This window comes from Malus sylvestris, chromosome 7 (assembly GCF_916048215.2).
Source record: "Malus sylvestris chromosome 7, drMalSylv7.2, whole genome shotgun sequence".
In the NCBI taxonomy this organism is placed as follows: Eukaryota; Viridiplantae; Streptophyta; class Magnoliopsida; order Rosales; family Rosaceae; genus Malus; species Malus sylvestris.
In genome coordinates, this window is record NC_062266.1 from 26,356,610 (window position 1) to 26,375,247 (window position 18,638).

At 37.9% G+C, this 18,638-nt stretch overlaps 2 protein-coding genes across 4 annotated transcripts; one reads left to right on the forward strand and one right to left on the reverse strand.

Moving 5' to 3' along the window:
• Positions 1–5,076: 5,076 nt before the first annotated feature.
• Positions 5,077–8,451, reverse strand: LOC126629352 (serine/arginine-rich splicing factor RS2Z32-like). 3 transcript variants are annotated; one of them, XM_050299376.1, is made up of 7 exons: positions 8,362–8,451; positions 7,715–7,826; positions 6,930–6,969; positions 6,608–6,703; positions 6,025–6,224; positions 5,854–5,937; positions 5,077–5,656 (listed from the first exon to the last, which is right to left on the reverse strand). In XM_050299376.1, exons 2-7 carry the CDS (start codon positions 7,819–7,821, stop codon positions 5,263–5,265), a joined length of 921 nt encoding a protein of 306 aa, XP_050155333.1. In that variant the 5' UTR covers positions 7,822–7,826; positions 8,362–8,451; the 3' UTR covers positions 5,077–5,262. The 3 variants fall into 3 exon arrangements, with proteins under 3 accessions (XP_050155333.1, XP_050155332.1, XP_050155334.1); XM_050299375.1 differs by lacking the exon at positions 8,362–8,451 and adding an exon at positions 8,135–8,251; XM_050299377.1 differs by lacking the exon at positions 8,362–8,451 and having other exon boundaries at positions 6,930–7,174.
• Positions 8,452–16,235: 7,784 nt separating this feature from the next.
• On the forward strand, positions 16,236–17,413 carry LOC126630533 (histone H4-like). Its single transcript, XM_050300649.1, has 2 exons — positions 16,236–16,389; positions 16,862–17,413. The coding sequence occupies exon 2, from the start codon at positions 16,882–16,884 to the stop codon at positions 17,191–17,193; it is 312 nt and encodes a 103-aa protein (XP_050156606.1). The 5' UTR covers positions 16,236–16,389; positions 16,862–16,881; the 3' UTR covers positions 17,194–17,413.
• Positions 17,414–18,638: the final 1,225 nt, after the last annotated feature.

Genomic DNA, 18,638 nt, shown 5'->3' on the forward strand with positions numbered 1-18,638 from the left:
GGAGGACGGTGCCTCTTCGATTTTGGAGCAAGCAATCTTATTGGGAGTGTTTTCTCGAATGTGAGTAAAGGTTGAGCATGTTTGCTAGTCTACCTTGCCACGAGGCACAGAGGTTGACACACAGGGACTTTCCAATTATCCAGCAGTGGTACTGTTCCTTTACCCTTATAGGTAATAATATGGTAGCTAGACCTTCAAAATTTATGGGTCTAAACTTTGTTAGTGCTGTTTCTTTGCTATTCTTTTACCCTTCTTGGTCAGAGCGATGTAGTGGGAGCTGCAAGCTTCACGTGCTCAACTTTGACAGAGAACTTTGGCAAAGTTATCTGTGGTACCCATGAGCTATTGTTGCGTGTGGAAAGTGGGTGATTGGACAGTAAGATTCATGTGTTTTCTACTTCCTCAGAAATCTTCGACAGAATACCCATAATTTTCGCAAAGTTGAGTGTGCGTGTGACAGGTGCTGACAAGGCTGGAAAAGTAGGTGCCTCTTCGATTTCTGAAATCGGCCCTCGTGGTCTCTGAGCAGCCCAGCTTTTGAGAAAGCGAGCCCCTCTTCGATTTCTGAGATCGGCTTTCGTGGTCTTTGAGCAGCCCAACTTTTGAGAAAGCAAACACCTCTTCGATTTATGAGATCAACCATCGTGGTCTCTAAGCAGCCCAGCTTTTGAGAAAGCAAACGCCTCTTCGATTTCTGAGCAGGCGCCTCTTCGATGTCTGAAGCTCCGTCGAGTGCAGCTTTTTATAGGGGCTGGCATTAAGTTCCAAAGCACACTTGAATCTCCACCAGTAGAAGCTCCATTCTTGCACTTCTAAGATCTTGATTTGTCCGACCTCTTCTCTCTTCAACACCTTTGAAAATGTCTGGCCCCTCCGACCGTCGTTTTGACTTGAACCTTGTTGAAGAGGCAGCCCCGCCTTCTCCAGACAACATATGGCGCCCATCCTTCGTCTCCCCTACTGGTCCTCTTACCGTTGGGGATTCCGTGATGAAGAATGATATGACCGCTGCGGTGGTGGCCAGGAACCTTCTCACTCCCAAAGATAACAGACTACTTTCCAAACGGTCTGATGAGTTAGCTGTTAAGGATTCGCTGGCTCTCAATGTTCAGTGTGCAGGTTCTGTGTCTAATATGGCCCAACGCCTATTTGCTCGAACCCGCCAAGTTGAATCATTGGCGGCCGAAGTGATGAGTCTCAAACAGGAGATTAGAGGACTCAAGCATGAGAATAAACAGTTGCACCGGCTCGCACATGACTATGCTACAAACATGAAGAGGAAGCTTGACCAGATGAAGGAAACTGATGGTCAGGTTTTACTTGATCATCAGAGATTTGTGGGTTTGCTCCAAAGGCATTTATTGCCTTCGTCTTCTTGGGCTGTACCGCGTAATGAAGCTCCAAATGATCAACCTCTGATGCCTCCTCCTTCTAGGGTTCTGTCCAGTACTGAGACTCCGAATGATCCCCCTCCGATGCCTTCTCTTTCTGGGGCTCTACCGACTGCTGAGACTTCTCCTAAGCAACATTTGTGAAGGCTCCATCTTGTTTGTTTATTTTGACTCATGTATATGTACATATTTGTAGCTTATCGGGGATATTAATAAATAAGCTTTCCTTCATTTCAACGTATTGTGTTAAATACACCAAAACCTTCTTCGCTAAGTTCTTTGAATTTTCTTTTGTTGAAGCTTGTATGTTGAAGCTTTCTGAGTGGAGCATGTAGGTTGGGGTAGTGTTCCCTTAATTTTCCGAGTGAGGAAAACTTCTCGGTTGGAGACTTGGAAAATCCAAGTCACTGAGTGGGATCGGCTATATGAATCTTAGAACGCCATTGTGCTCGGTCCTGTGTCATGTCCTTCGTTAGATCCAAGTACTCTAAGTCTTTTCTTAGAGTCTCTTCCAAAGTTTTCCTAGGTCTTCCTCTACCCCTTCGGCCCTGAACCTCTGTCCCATAGTCGCATCTTCTAATCGGAGCGTCAGTAGGCCTTCTTTGCACATGTCCAAACCACCGTAACCGATTTTCTCTCATCTTTCCTTCAATTTCGGCTACTCCTACTTTACCCCGGATATCCTCATTCCTAATCTTATCCTTTCTCGTGTGCCCACACATCCAACGAAGCATCCTCATCTCCGCTACACCCATTTTGTGTACGTGTTGATGCTTCACCGCCCAACATTCTGTGCCATACAGCATCGCCGGCCTTATTGTCGTCCTATAAAATTTTCCCTTGAGCTTCAGTGGCATACGGCGGTCACACAACACGCCAGATGCACTCTTCCACTTCATCCATCCAACTTGTATTCTATGGTTGAGATCTCCATCTAATTCTCCGTTCTTTTGCAAGATAGATCCTAGGTAACGAAAACGGTCGCTCTTTGGTATTTCTTGATCTCCGATCCTCACCCCTAACTCGTTTTGGCCTCCATTTGCACTGAACTTGCACTCCATATATTCTATCTTTGATCGGCTTAGGCGAAGACCTTTAGATTCCAACACTTCTCTCCAAAGGTTAAGCTTTGCATTTACCCCCTCCTGAGTTTCATCTATCAACACTATATCGTCTGCGAAAAGCATACACCAAGGAATATCATCTTGAATATGTCCTGTTAACTCATCCATTACCAACGCAAAAAGGTAAGGACTTAAGGATGAGCCTTGATGTAATCTTACAGTTATGGGAAAGCTTTCGGTTTGTCCTTCATGAGTTCTTACGACAGTCTTTGCTCCTTCATACATATCTTTTATAGCTTGGATATATGTTATTCGTACTCCTTTCTTCTCTAAAATCCTCCAAAGAATGTCTCTTGGGACCCTATCATACGCTTTTTCCAAATCTATAAAGACCATGTGTAAATCCTTTTTCCCATCTCTATATCTTTCCATCAATCTTCGTAAGAGATAGATTGCCTCCATGGTTGAGCGCCCTGGCATGAACCCGAATTGGTTGTCCGAAACCCGTGTCTCTTGCCTCAATCTATGCTCAATGACTCTCTCCCAGAGCTTCATTGTATGACTCATTAACTTAATACCCCTATAGTTCATGCAATTTTGTACGTCGCCCTTATTCTTGTAGATAGGCACCAAAGTGCTCGTTCGCCACTCATTTGGCATCTTCTTCGTTTTCAAAATCCTATTGAAAAGGTCAGTGAGCCATGTTATACCTGTCTCTCCCAAAACTTTCCACACTTCGATTGGTATATCGTCTGGGCCTATTGCTTTTCTATGCTTCATCTTCTTCAAAGCTACAACCACTTCTTCCTTCCGGATTCGACGATAAAAAGAGTAGTTTCTACACTCTTCTGAGTTACTCAACTCCTCTAAAGAAGCACTCCTTTCATGTCCTTCATTGAAAAGATTATGAAAATAACCTCTCCATCTGTCCTTAACCGCGTTCTCTGTAGCAAGAACCTTTCCATCCTCATCCTTGATGCACCTCACTTGGTTTAGGTCCCTTGTCTTCTTTTCCCTTGCTCTAGCTAGTTTATAGATATCCAACTCTCCTTCTTTGGTATCTAGTCGTTTATACATATCGTCGTAAGCCGCTAACTTAGCTTCTCTGACAGCTTTCTTCGCCTCTTGCTTCGCTTTTCTATACCTTTCACCATTTTCATCGGTCATCTCCTTGTATAAGGCTTTACAACATTCCTTCTTAGCATTCACCTTTGTTTATACCTCCTCATTCCACCACCAAGATTCCTTTTGGTGTGGGGCAAAGCCCTTGGACTCTCCTAATACCTCTTTTGCTACTTTTCGGATACAACTAGCCATGGAATCCCACATTTGGCTAGCTTCCCCCTCTCTATCCCACACACATTGGGTGATTACCTTCTCTTTGAAAATGACTTGTTTTTCTTCTTTTAGATTCCACCATCTAGTCCTTGGGCACTTCCAAGTCTTGTTCTTTTGTCTCACTCTTTTGATATGTACATCCATCACCAACAAGCGATGTTGATTAGCCACACTCTCTCCTGGTATAACTTTGCAATCCTTACAAGTTATACGATCCCCTTTCCTCATTAGAAGAAAATCTATTTGTGTTTTTGACAACCCACTCTTGTAGGTGATCACATGTTCTTCTCTCTTCTTAAAGAAGGTGTTGGCTAAGAAGAGATCATATGCCATTGCAAAATCCAAGATAGCTTCCCCATCCTCGTTTCTCTCCCCAAAACCATGGCCACCATGAAAACCTCCATAGTTGCCTGTCTCCCTGCCCACGTGTCCATTTAAATCTCCTCCTATAAATAACTTCTCCGTCTGAGCAATTCCTTGCACCAAGTCTCCAAGGTCTTCCCAAAATTTCTCCTTCGAACTCGTATCCAACCCTACTTGAGGTGCGTACGCACTAATCACATTGATAAGTTCTTGTCCTATTACAATCTTGATTGCCATGATTCTATCTCCTACCCTCTTGACATCTACAACATCTTGTGTCAAGGTCTTGTCCACGATGATGCCAACACCGTTTCTCGTTCTATTTGTGCCCGAATACCAAAGTTTAAACCCTGAGTTTTCTAGATCATTTGCCTTACTACCAACCCACTTAGTTTCTTGTAGGCACATAATATTTATCCTTCTCCTCATCATAACTTCCACTACTTCCATAGATTTTCCCGTTAAGGTTTCTATATTCCACGTTCCTAAACGCATTTTGCTCTCTTGAACTCTACCCTTCTGTTCTAGCTTTTTCACCCTCCCCGTCTAATAGGATCAAAGTACTTCTTTTGTGTGTCCCGTGTAAAGTTGATAGGAGCATATGCTCCCAAACAACTTTGAGTGAAGTCGTTCGAAAAGAAGTTTCTACGGCCCCCTTGCTCATTTAACACTGCATCCGGGTGCCGATAGAAATACAGCGACCCTTGCTCACTTATCACTGTGCTCGGGCCACACAGCGCGCCACTTACGGGTGACGCCCTAGCTTTAGCACGATTTTGTTCTGGATCCATTTTCATAAGGATTCGACGTGATCATGAAGACAAGCCTCAAATCCTCATGCATTGGCAGACCCAGAAATATCTTATATGCTGTTAACTATACACTAATCGGATCGTATAATCAACTACTGGCGTCAGAACTTAAAAAGTGGTGGATCCCGAATAGAATTTATCTATTGCCCACAGAAATCCATAATCCCAAAAAAAATAAAAGAGTAAGTTCAAAATTCGGAGCTAGAGAACAATAAACAGAACCCACTTAAAGCAAAGAAGTTGTCGCGATACAGTTTTCATGTAAAATCCGCACGTCATTGGAGAACAGTGCATTTAAGCTGGTGATTCACTGCCTCTCGGGGAACCAGGGATGTCTTCATCATCTTCAACAGGGCTCCTTTCACTCCTGCGGACAGGGCTTGGGCTGCGGCTGCGGCTGTTTTCTTCAACAGGGCTTCTATGCTTCCTATCTCCATTGCTGTCCCCTTCAACATCATTTATAGGGCTTCTGCTCTTTGCCCTGGGACTCCTACTGTCGTCAGATCTGCGATCCTGCGGGGAGAGGCTACCCCGCTCTTGCGGGCTCCTCCCTTCGGGAGTTCTATCATGCTTCCTCCCCTTGGAGGGTGGTGGTGAACCCCTGCGACGCTTAGGGCTCCGGCTGTCATGAGGACTCCTTGATCTTCTCTCCAAACTCCGTTCTCCCCTCACGGGTGAGCGGGAACGGCTGAACATTAGAAAAGAATAATTGAGTTTCAACAAAATATTTACCAAGTACAGCCACATTTCTAGATCAAAAGTGACATGAATACTTGGAAATTCACTGCTCCCCGCAAAGGAGTCACTTAAGATGAATTTCACCGATTAGGCACAGGCAAGCAATGAGAACTCAGGCAGAACTTAAGGGAAAAGATGATGACAAACCTGTAACTATGATCCCTGCTGTAGCTACGGCTTCGACTTCTACCCCGCCTTGGACTTGGTGAACGTGAGAGACTACGCCCACGTCTGCACAAGAAATAATTTGCAAAGTCAATAAGCAGAGCTGTATAATGCCAAAACACAGGCAGAGAAAGACAGAGAGAGAGCGCATACTTAGTTGTTTTCTTCGGACTATTCTGACAATTTCTTTCAATGTGGCCTCGTTCCCCACAACGATAACACTTATTCTTCCAGTCTCCAGCCTTGCAATCCCGAGCCCAGTGTCCATCCAGCCCACAATTAAAACAGCGCCCTGATCCTGGAGGAGGGCCTCTCCCAAGATACTCCCGAGATCCACCAGGACCACGTGGTGCCTGAATGCAAGCCAGACATCAAGCAAAATTTTCATGACAATTGACCAATAAAATGAGAGAGCTTAAAACATGGGAAACGAGGGAGGGAGGGGGAGAGAGACAGATAGAGATACATAGATATCAGGCAAAACATAAAAAGTCTACAACAAAATGACGTAATCAAGAAACAACTATACAGGGGGTGAACCCTGCACCCTCTTTGTTAAGTGATACATCCCAAGTGATGTAATCACGAAACAATTATAGAGGTTAACTATGCAATCCATATGACAAGTGACAACAAAAAGTCAGACAGAACATTGTTCAGTTCTTAACAACATACTAGTAACACACATTGCTGAAATATGAGAAGGATTCTAAACAATATAACCCATAATACTTACCCCCCTGGCAAATTCCACAATTATCCGGCTCCCATCAACATCACGACCGTTCAGGCTATATCTTGCATCATCAGCATCCCGGGGGTCACTAAATTCCTGTTGTTAGTTACAGAATGAAGAACAAAGAGAAGATAAAATTTGCAAGGGAAAAATTTGACAAGACAAAAGTTAACACCATAATAATCGATGAAATCATGCGAGATCGCATGCTTGTGCTTGGGCGTGTTAGAAGGGTTAGAGAGAGAGAGAGAGAGAGAGAGAGAGAGAGAGAGAGAGAGAGAGAGAGAGAAAGAGAGAAAGAGCAAGGTACAGAATAACATACAACAAAGGCAAAGTCGCGCTTCATATCCACATCACGTACTCTGCGTAAACGGGTTCCATAAACAGTAAGGCCATCATGATACAAGCATCAAAGGGATGAGACTTCGCCCCTCACAGATGAACTAAACACCACTTTGAGATTGTTGCCATTTCCATAAAAAAACGCAATAAATTATAGAAAGACTCGCCAAATCCACCAATTGGACCTCTCACCAAGACCTCCAGGTTTGGCAAAAGCCAAGGAACCTTCAACAAGATCATTGAAGTTAAACCAAAAGGACACATGGAGGGGTGAAGCGTTTTCACAAACATAGAAGAAATGTACACTTTCAAGCACAAATAATGGCTTGGCAAAGGTTTCGTTGTCTCCCAAAAACCTTTTAAATATGGACAGCCCCAAATGACCAGTAATCCAGAACAGAAAGTAAAAGACCATAAACCCACAGCAAAAAATTAGAACACAAATATGGGATTTGCACTAATGGGTATAATGCATGAACCAATTTTCTCAATGATTCTCCCTTGTCTAAATCATTCAGAAGTCCCAATGAGCCTTACGATTTGCACATGAAGTTAACACTGGTATGGAATTGCAAACAGGAACAGAATAATGAAACGATAGAAACACGTATGTTCTATTGAACTGTAAAAACTCAGTCAAATAAGCAACTAGCTTGAACCAAACAGAACAATCAATAAATGCCTAATATTTTCCTATGCAATGTTTTACCTAACCACCCAAAAAGCACTTGGAATCCCATGACTCATAACAATCATTCCTCATACCTTCCATATCTGCTGAATACGTCTTCAAGTTCGCGTGATCTTGTCCGCGATGACAAGCGGCCAACATAGAGCCGTGAACCACCATGGCGGTCATCATGACGAGGCATTGTACCTGGAAGAAATATGTGAGTCATCGTTTAGCGCAACCATACCCATTATTTCGCACTTTGAAGATCATAGTATGAAAATACATCTCAAAAAAAAAAACTTGTCTTGGAAAAAAAAAAGAAAAAAACCAAATCGCTAGCAATTGCAGAGATTTATTCAGATACAGATAATTAAATGAATACTGTCATTTATCATTTTCGCTAAACCGAAAGGTCAATAGAAATAGATAAATCGCAGCAAGGGGAAAAAAGTTTCAGCTCCACACACCAAATTAAGCTAAACAAACAATCCATATGCAAAATTCAAGCTTACCCAAATAAATTTTCATGCCCAATTCAAAAACTATACATACAAATATATCAGAAATTGGTTGTTTTCTAGCCCAATAAGCAAAGCAATTTGAAAAACAAAAGGTTGGGATTGCTTGTAAATACAAATCCCTAAATTGTTGCACGGAATATATATACGTGTATATACATATATATATATATATATATATATATATATAGAGAGAGAGAGAGAGAGAGAGAGAGGCGCACCTGGAGAAGGCGAGGGGTAGCAGTAGTAGTATCCAACCCTAGATTTGTTTCGACAAGAGGATGGGACTTGATGTTCTCTCTTTGTATTTATAGCGCAGGATATTATAAAAAGAAGCAGCGTATATTTAACAGCCCTGCATTTCATTTTATTTACGAGCCCCGCCCTGCTGACTCACCCACCCTCGCAGTGTTGAGTGCCGATATGAAAATGACTAGTGAGGATCCTCCGTCGGATTCTTTTTGTTATAATTCTTAGGGCTGGTTTGGTATTGTTGTGCTTTGAAAAAAAACTGCTGTGAGAATAAGCGGCTGTGCTGTGAGAATAAGCGGCTGTGAAATAAAGTCAGTAGAGTGTTTGGTAAACTTTTTTGTGAAAGTGCTTTTGAAAAAAAAAACAGGATGATAGTGTGTCTTTTCATTAAAGGAGCACTGTAGCTCCGTGTGCTTTGAAAAAACTAGTTTTTTTTCAAAGCAGCAAATAGCAGCTTCAGCTTTTCCTTTGATTTTCAGCTTATTCTCACAGCAGCTTCCAAAATAAGCCCTTTTTTTTCAGTTTACCAAACACAAAAATAACCCTCAGCTTTTTTTCACAGTGGCTTTTTTTAAAATCACCTCAATCCCAAACGGGACCTTAATATCTTCAAATTACATCCGTTTAATATACATCGTGCGGATATAAATTATTATAATTTTTTTATTTAAAGTTAAATATAAACAGTACTTGAAGAAAACGAACCGCAAGATATACGATGAACAGATATGATTAGAGGATTCCTAAAATCTTCACAAAAAGGATCCGACGAAGATCCTCTCTCGATAATAATACAACTTTATCCCAATCAACCGACTTTATTGATAAAGATTACTTTTTTTAGACCAAGGGGTTGATAGCCCGCTTACAGCTGGGATTAATTTTATTTTTTTATAGGAGAACGAAAATAAAATAAAATTTAGTTTACAAAATATCATTTTTTTTTATAATTTTGAGAAGGGTTTTTATCACAAATTGTTCCTGAAATTGACTATCATCATCAAGATGGTCCATGAAATTAAAAATCAATCAATGTAGTCCCTGAAAATAGGTATCACAAATCAATGTAGTCATTCCGTCATAATTCTGTTAAAAATTCTATTAACTGCTGATGTGGCACATAAATGGGCCCCACAAGATTTACGGGTTTTTATCCTAAATGGTCATTGAAATTGATCCACATCATCAAGATGGTCCCTGAAATTGACCCATATCATCAATATGGTTCTTAAAATTGAAAATCAATCAATGTAGGGCTGGTTTAGTATTGTTGTGCTTTGAAAAAAAAAAAAAACTGATTATGTTGTTCTGTGAGAATAAGCTCATTTTTGCTGCTTCACGTTTTAGTTTTTTTTCACTCAAAACTGTGAAAATAAGTTGTTGTTAAGTGTTTACCAAACACCTTTTTGAGCTTAGCTTTTTTTTGTACCCACTTTTTATAAAAGCACCTCAGTATCAAACTAGTACGTAGTCATTGAAAATAGATGTCGCATATCAATACGATCCTTTTGCCACGATTTTGTAAAAATAAAATTGTTATGTGCTGATGTGGGTTTAATAATTAATTAAAAAGTTGTCTAAATACTTTTTTGCACAATTATATTTTTTTTCTTATAGTAGGGCATACTGCGAAGAAAGATATCTTCCATAAATTCTCAAAGACAAAAAGTTTAACCAAGGCCTAAGAGGGGGGTGTGGAAATATTTTTTTCAACCAACAATATACGCACCTCGGTTATATCCTCATTATCTAAAGGCAGACTTCACAATTCTTTGCATCACCAAACCATTAGGGAAGTGCCGAACAAACTCTCCAAGATTAAGGTTGTGAGAATGTTGATTGGCGAAATGTTAATGGTGATATCCCAGAAGTCGTTGTCAATAGGCTAAGCCTCACCAAATGTGATCTCGATCCAAGTTCAATTCGGTGAAGGGTGTTAAAGTGTATAAAGATGTGTGTATTGGTATTTTTTAAGAGAATAAAGAGTGAAGGAGGTAGAGAAATGTGGAATGAGATCGGAGGTGATTGTAAGACTGGAATTTTGGGTTGACAATTTTTTTTTATCAACTATTAAATTATTAAGCCTATTTGTATTTTTTTTAAATTTAATTAGACTTGTGTGACCCATTTATGTGTCACATCAGCACATAATAGAATTTTTGACAGAATTGCTACATTGATTTGAGACACTTACTTGCGAGGTTACATTTATCAATTTTCAATTTCAATGACCATTTGTATGTCGTGAGTCAATTTCAATAATCATTTGTGAGTAAAAATGACTTATAGGGCCTATTTATATGTCACATCAGCACTTAACATTATTTTTAAAAGAATTGTAACGGAAGAACCACATTTATTTGCTACACTTATTTTCAGGGACTACATTGATTGATTTTTAATTTCAGAGATCATCTTGATGGTGATGGTCAATTTCAGGGATCATTTGTAATAGAAAGATTTCCAAAAGCAAAACATTTTTTTGTTTGAAAATAAAAAACAAAATGTGTAAAAGGAAACTCATTTCTTGGTGGAAAGACAATTTAATCATAGTAATCAACCCTATGTTACAATGTTCTTGTAGATGTCGCATTACTGCATTGAAGAAAAATAATAATGCCTATGCACCATAATGCATGTTCGATCTCATCGATTATTCTCCTATAATATTTTATAATTTAACATACTAACGCTATCCTTTGTCAAAAATAAAAGTTATAATGTTAGGCAGACTAAATATAGACAAAATTTATAAAACTAAAACACATGGAAGTTGATAATTGGTTTAAGCGTTTTTAAATGTGCTCATTCCAATTGGTGACACATCATTTAGTTTGTAAATTTTGTCTCTAAATTTAGTCTCCATAACATTACGTTTTTTGTTTTCAATATAATAGTTCAACACAGGACCTCCTTGGACAAAATGGATATTACAATTTTTTTTATCAAGTACACAATTTCATTTGTCTAAAAACAAGAAAATACATATACATTGGGAAATATCAAAGTAAATACATATATATAAAACAAATAATAATAAATAAATAAAAGAGATCGAACTAAATTTATATTTGATATTAATATCAAACGGTAATTATCATAAAATGTGGATGATATTATGAAAATTTATTAATTTACTAATATAACACCATTCACTTGAGAAAGCGTTCACATAGAAATCCAAATCCAACCAGCAAAGATGTGTTTTCTTGTTTCACTTGTACACTAAGATCCCACATGCCGGCTCCAAAAGGGTAAGAGACAGTTTGGTGGTTGTTCCTTTTTTTTTTTTTTTTATGTCAAATAGTTTTAGTGAATTAATGGTTAGTTATTAGAGAAAGGGAAAATAATGAGATTTGAATTCATACTAGAATGCATAAACATGATTGTTTTCTGCTACTGCGTTACAATGTCTTTTGCTGGTGGTTGTTCCTTCATGTTAGCGTAATCTTATGGGCTACCAGTCTCCCAGAATCTTGATTTCTCATGTACAATTTCATATAAATTCGTAACTTGTACCCGTATCTGATCGCGTAAATAGCCTCCGATGATGTCGCCTCTCTTGAGTCCTTGGTGTTTTTGCATAACCAATATCATCATCTATGACACTCTGTTCACAGTTGCGGTCAAGGTTGTGCAGTAGCATTTTAACCACTCAGAAGCAGATTTGAGCACAAGAAGTTCACCATTGAGGAGATTCCGAGCCATTTGCCTCCGGATAGAAAGCCTTTCGCGTGCAACGGGATAACTGCGCCCCAAAGATTATGGATGCATTCAAGAAGCACAAAAACAAGTCACTACATGTGTAGTCATGATGCACATATGTAAATCAGAGATGATGTTCTTCAATCTCTCTGCTGCTGTTTGCTTGGGTCCCCGTGTAAACTCATTTCCTACTATTCAATTTTTAAGCAGCCCTCTATTGCACATTAAAGGGATGACCATCACTTGACCGCTTCAACAAAAAAAAGGATGCCCTTATCCCCATTTTTTCACCGAGGGTTGCTTTTCTCTCCCAATTTCCAAGAGCAAGCCGATGCACTGCAGCTTATCAAAATTGAAGGGGGATGAAAATCCATATTTCTATTCCACTCTCCAGTTTGTTGGTTTTCGATGGAAGCATGAATTGGGCTTTTTTTTATCTTCAATTCTCATCAATTGCAATGGAGATTTGGGTACTTTCAAATTTGGTTGATATCACTTTGGAGATGAAATTTCATGTTGGAATCTAGCAGGTTAGAAAAGAACAATATGGAGGCCTCGTTGTAGCAAGTAGACCAACATGAGTGAGATTAGGCGTTCTATTCTTTCAAACTTTGATCAAGGTGTCTAAACGCACGAAGTGTTTGGCAAGGAATTAAAGGTTTCTTCCGTTTCTTTTCTTCTAGTGTTTTCAATAAATGGGCTTTTTAAACCGTTGTCAGTTACGTAGAAGAAAATGAAGATAGAAGAGAAAAAGAAAAAGAAAAAGTAGAACTGATCAATTTTTTTTTGGAGAAGAAGGGACATACGAAAGACAACAACAACATAGCAAAGAATTTTTAGGGTTTTCTAAACTTAATTTTCATTTTTTTTAATTATGAATTCAATGACAATTTTATCTATGTTTCGGAACTAACTTTCCTTAGCTAGGGCTACTACGATGTAGCCATAACTATGAATGCTTAGATTCTGAAGTGAATTATTTTCAAGTTTTCAATTTTCATTGAGTATCGTTTGCTGTGCTTATATGTTTGGTATTAGTCTTGGTGATTAGCTACCATCTTTACTTTTACTTGGTAAATTTGATGCAAGTTGTGCATATGCTATGTTTTCAACTTGAGTGATAGTTTCTTGCAAATAGATATCATAAATTACCTAGTAGTAAATGTCATACTCTAGGATTTGTGTAGTCTTTATATAAATTTTCACTGATCATAATGAGTTTTATTATGTTAAATTAGTCCAGATGATGGTTGCATAGTAGAATATATGTAATAGTCTAGATGCCATAGATATTACATGAGTTAGGGAAATTTGACTATCAATGAGATTGAGTACTTGTTAATAGTTCATTATAGGAAATAAGTATGGTTGGTTATGGTCAGTCGGACGCTCTAGTGTTTTACTTGATTGAATTATAAACTGCTTTCTTTGTTGTCACATCAGTTTTATTGATCATACTTTCTTGTTTTCGTTATTTGTTTTTACTTTTAGTTCAATTCTCAAATCCATCTTTCATCAATTTTTGTTAAAGTCTACTAATGTTATAATTGGAATATAGTTAGTTGATAAGAATTAAATCATTTTCTCAGGAACGATATTAAGTGCTTGTTTTCTATACTATCGAACGATTCGTACGCTTGCGAGCATAAAACTTGAAACTAAGTTAGATTGATTTCGGTTAGTTTAAATTTCGCAACAGATGCGGATTGAGCCAATCGACCATCATGTTGTGCAGCTTCCTTGGCCAGGTTATTAAGTTCTGAATATTCACAAGCAATAAAAAAACTATATGCAAATGTATGGTAACGTGTAACACATCTTCAGGAGAAGTGCAACACAAACACAAGCAAATGCACATAGTGAGTGCGGAAATCCTTTCCCTTTACAGCTACCAGGCCTAAGTTCTCTATGTCATTGTATGATTATTGTATTCAGTAAAAGATTTTCATCACAAGATCACGTAGATAAACACGTAAACTAAACAGAACTGGAAATCAACCAAAAGAAATACCACTAGAGACAGGGGATAAAGCATGATCAGGTAGGCAAAGGAACAAAATTAGAGGAAGGGAGAAGATGAAATAAAAGAGATAAGAACGGTGCATCACTACCAACTTGGTTGATGGTGAAAGAATCCCTTGAAGCGTTGAACCCATTGACATCATTATCGATTGGTCTGTGATCAACAATCATCTCATGTCTAAGTAAGATAATGGGACATTGAATTACAGGCAACAAACAGTAATTAAACTCTGAATGGAGATGTTGATATTAAACTTTAAACATACACACAACACAATTTCACGCATGCACGTCCTGAAACCAAATGTGTTGTAATGACATTCAAGAAGCATATATGACCGTCATATAACGATTCTAAGTACTTGTAAGTAACTAGTCCTGAATATTATAGATTGATAAAGAAGAGATTAACCTAGCATGCCAACCCCGTAATATTCCACTAATTGAGAACTTTAACAATAAGCTTCCGGTACTGTTCACTTTAACGAAAAACCATATTTTTACACAAAAAAGTCAATCATGGTACTATTCACTATACTCTTTATTTTTTCCTTATCGTTAAAACTCAAAGTTTTAAAGTCTTTTTCATTAGTTTTCCTCTAATTGTATGAATTGATGTGGTTATGGAACATACGGCTGCCAACTTTTACACCAATTACTCAAAACTATTTGAATTTAGCCAAAATAACTGAACCGACAATAACTTATTTTAACTGCCTCGCATGTTTCTCGACCATAAGAGCAACTCCAGTGTAGGAGCCCTCCCTCCAGGCTATTCACTATTTAATCCACCCAGTGAACAGTAACTGCCCTTAATGAACAGTAATTGCCGTGGCAATTGCCTTTTGCATCTCCACCCTTACATTGAATAACCCTGGCAATTGATAATAAAATATTATTATTTTATTTATTTATAATTAATATTATATTATTTACTTTGTATAAATTAATATTATATTATTAATTATATTAATATTATATATTCCTCCTTCTTCCTTTTCTCTACAGATTTCCTTCTTCTTCTTTGCAGATTTGGTTATGCTTTTTCTTCAATTATTCATCTTCTTCTTCACTTCCTTCTTTCTTCTTCGTTTGTTTATCGGAAAACTTTTTCTTCAATTATGCATCTTCTGCATCTTCTCCGATAACCATCTCCGAGGAAGTCACAACGCCGGCTTCGGGAAAGCATGACGCCGACTTCGGGAAAGCCCATGATGTTGACTTGGCCTTTAAAGACGACGAAGCTTTCAAGGACGACGGAGGTCGGGTAGCTGCAAGGTTGAGGCCCAGAAATGCAAAGGAGATGATGGTTGACGTCGCCCAGACGTCAGCCTTGCATCAGGATGCCTTCGGGCTCTCGGGCTGACAATTGCTGCCGGGCCTATCGCTTAGGCATGGCCTGTCCCTCGGGCTCGCATACGCTGGACCTCATTCCCCGACCTATTTGGTCCTGTTCCGCAACTTGTCCCTCGAGCAGAAGCTCCCGTTGGAGCTGCTCTAACGTTCCACTGTTTCGACAAAGACCATTAACGATGAATGATTAAATTACCACATTAAGACAAGCTGTGAGATATATTTTCTTCTCTGACGACAAGACGTAGCTAATGAAATTTTTACCATAAATCATGGGTATTACTGCACACTCAAAAGAATACGTGTGGTGTTTGTGAAAAAAACCGAGCACAGCGGGGGTAAAAACATATTGAGAAATATTTGCCCGATAATTCATAAATGGAAAACGATCCTTGTTGGATTATTTTTTAGGAATCTCGTGATCGTGACCATTCATCGTATATTATGTAATTAGTTTTCGTTAGATACTATTTATATTTAATTTTAAATTATAAATTTTAAAATAATTTTTAACTGCATTATATACGATGGACGGTAACAATCATCAGATCCCTAGGATCCCAGGAAAATGATCCGGTTCATAAATGGCACAACTTTTGAACCAAATCAAGTTTTGGGCAAAGCGGCAAATAACAAAAAATTAAGGCGCAAAAATTTTCGTTCCCAAACCAACATAAAAGTCCCGCTCGATTATGCTGCCACGTCACCAATCCGAGTGAACTCCAACTTAAAACATCAGCCATCCGATCCGTGAATCTGGACGATCTAAGCCACGGATTGTCCCCCGACCCCCGAGTAGCCTTCATCAGGCATCCTATATAAGTACCAGCTTCAGATCCTTTCCTTTCAAACCAATCTCTCTGCTTAAATCTTCTTGTTCAATCGAGCACGACTTCGTCGAACAGTTTCCGATTCAGGTTCGTGTTCGTCTTAATTTCTCAGGCGTTCCGTTTTCTTAGAGCTTTTTTTTTTTGTTTCGATTTTTGAAAATTTTGGAATTTTGATATGTTTTATTGGAATCAAATTTTGGGTTTTTAATGTGATTTCTTGTTTTTTGTGAATTCTTTTATCAAATTTAAGTCTTATTCTCAAAATTTGGTTGTTTAATTCGATTATTTGTTAGCATTATCTATTTCAATCTGTAAATTTTGCTGCTCGAATCTGTAATTTGTGTTTGGTTGCTAAGAAAATGAGCGAACAGAAACGAAATCTCAAAATCTGTAGCTTTCTTTTGTAATCTTGAACTTACAAAACTTTCTCGTCGCTTCACCCACTCGAATTTTCCAAAACTTCTCTTAAATTCATGATTCTAAACTGTATCGCTAATTGAAATTCTGCAATTAGGGTTTCATTAATCCCAACGAGATTAATTTTCCTATTTTTCTGCAGAAATCCAAGCTTGAAACAAAATGACTGGGCGTGGAAAGGGAGGAAAGGGTCTGGGAAAGGGAGGAGCAAAACGTCACCGTAAGGTCCTCCGCGACAACATCCAGGGGATCACAAAGCCGGCCATCCGCCGTTTGGCTCGCAGGGGCGGCGTGAAGCGTATCAGCGGTCTGATCTACGAGGAGACACGTGGAGTGCTCAAGATCTTTTTGGAGAACGTCATCAGAGACGCCGTCACCTACACCGAGCACGCTCGCCGCAAGACCGTGACGGCCATGGATGTGGTCTACGCGCTCAAAAGGCAGGGCAGGACCCTGTACGGGTTCGGTGGCTAGGGTTTTTGGGGGTCTTCAAGTCTTGCTGTCAAGAAATGGGTTAATGGGTTGGGTTTAGTGGTTAATTACGAATTAATTAGTTGTTTTTACTTTGTTTAGATGGTTAAGCAATTGTTACTGTTCTTGTTATGTGGCTTTGTAAAGTGATTACGGACTAAGTTTCCTATGTTTGTTTGGAATTGGAATGAAGTTGAATGAAACGGTGGTGTTTTGATCTGAAGTTGTTTTGTGAATTGGTGATGCTTTTGTTTTTATTGAGGGTTGTATTTAATTAGGATTTTAAGTTTTTTTAATGAATTTAAGAGTATTTAAATAAAATTTTAAGTGATGTTTTAAAACTCAAATTGTATTTAATTAAAATTTTAATATAGTTTATTAAGATATTTAGAAATTTGAGTGTAGTTAATTAGGATTTTAAAGAAATTTATAATATTTTAGGTATATTTAATTAGAAATTAATTGTAAAGAATTTAAGAAAGTTGAGTAATTAGAGGGAATTGAAAAATTTTTGTAATGTATTTTAAGTATTCATAAATTTTATTTCATGAGATTTTAAAGGAATTGAATTAAAATTTTATATAAAATTTTTATAAATCAATTAAATTTTATAAAAATTTATGGATTTATAAATCTATTAAAATTTTTCAAATTATTAATTGAATATATCTTCTTAAATTTTGTTAGTATGATTTAATGTTAAATATTACCAAAATATATAATTAAACTCAAATTTAGTTCTGTTGTAAAAATAAAGTTCATCATATTTGTAGTATTAATATGTTGCTGAATATTGGCGGGAGTTTTTTAGGTTTTTTTAGAGATATCAAATTTAGAGACTAAATTTACAAATTAAATGATGTGTCACTAATAAGAATAAGTACTTATTGATGTGTAAGTAATAAATAGATCATCAACTTTTATGTTCTATAGTTTTCCAAACTTTATCTATAAATTTAATGTCTTTAACATTATTTATGCACAAGAGATTTTATAATGATTGATTATAGCGTATGTGTTTGTGTTTAGACATTTTTAATGTAGAATGGATCGGTTTTTATTGTTATTCTATTGTTGTTATGGGCCAAATTTGGTAGTCAAGAATTGGTTGTTTTGGGCCTTTTGGTCAATTGGTAGTTGGAATGGTGGTGGTGCAGCTTCACCCGTACGGCCTCATTTCAAGTTTTCAGGACATGGGCCTTTTTCTATTTTTCTATTTTTTGGGAATATTTTTTATATTTTTCCCTATAATTGTATTTTCTTTTTTTGCTATAATCAATTTTGAGAAATGTCAAGTGGACTTTATTAAAATGACTCTCTGCCACTTCATATTTTTTTGTACAATATTTTGTTGACATGAAAATTAACGTTAAACTATAAGGTAGTGGAGAGTCCTCTTAGCATTTCTCATAATTTTTTATGAGGCTTTTTGGTCAAAATGGTCCATG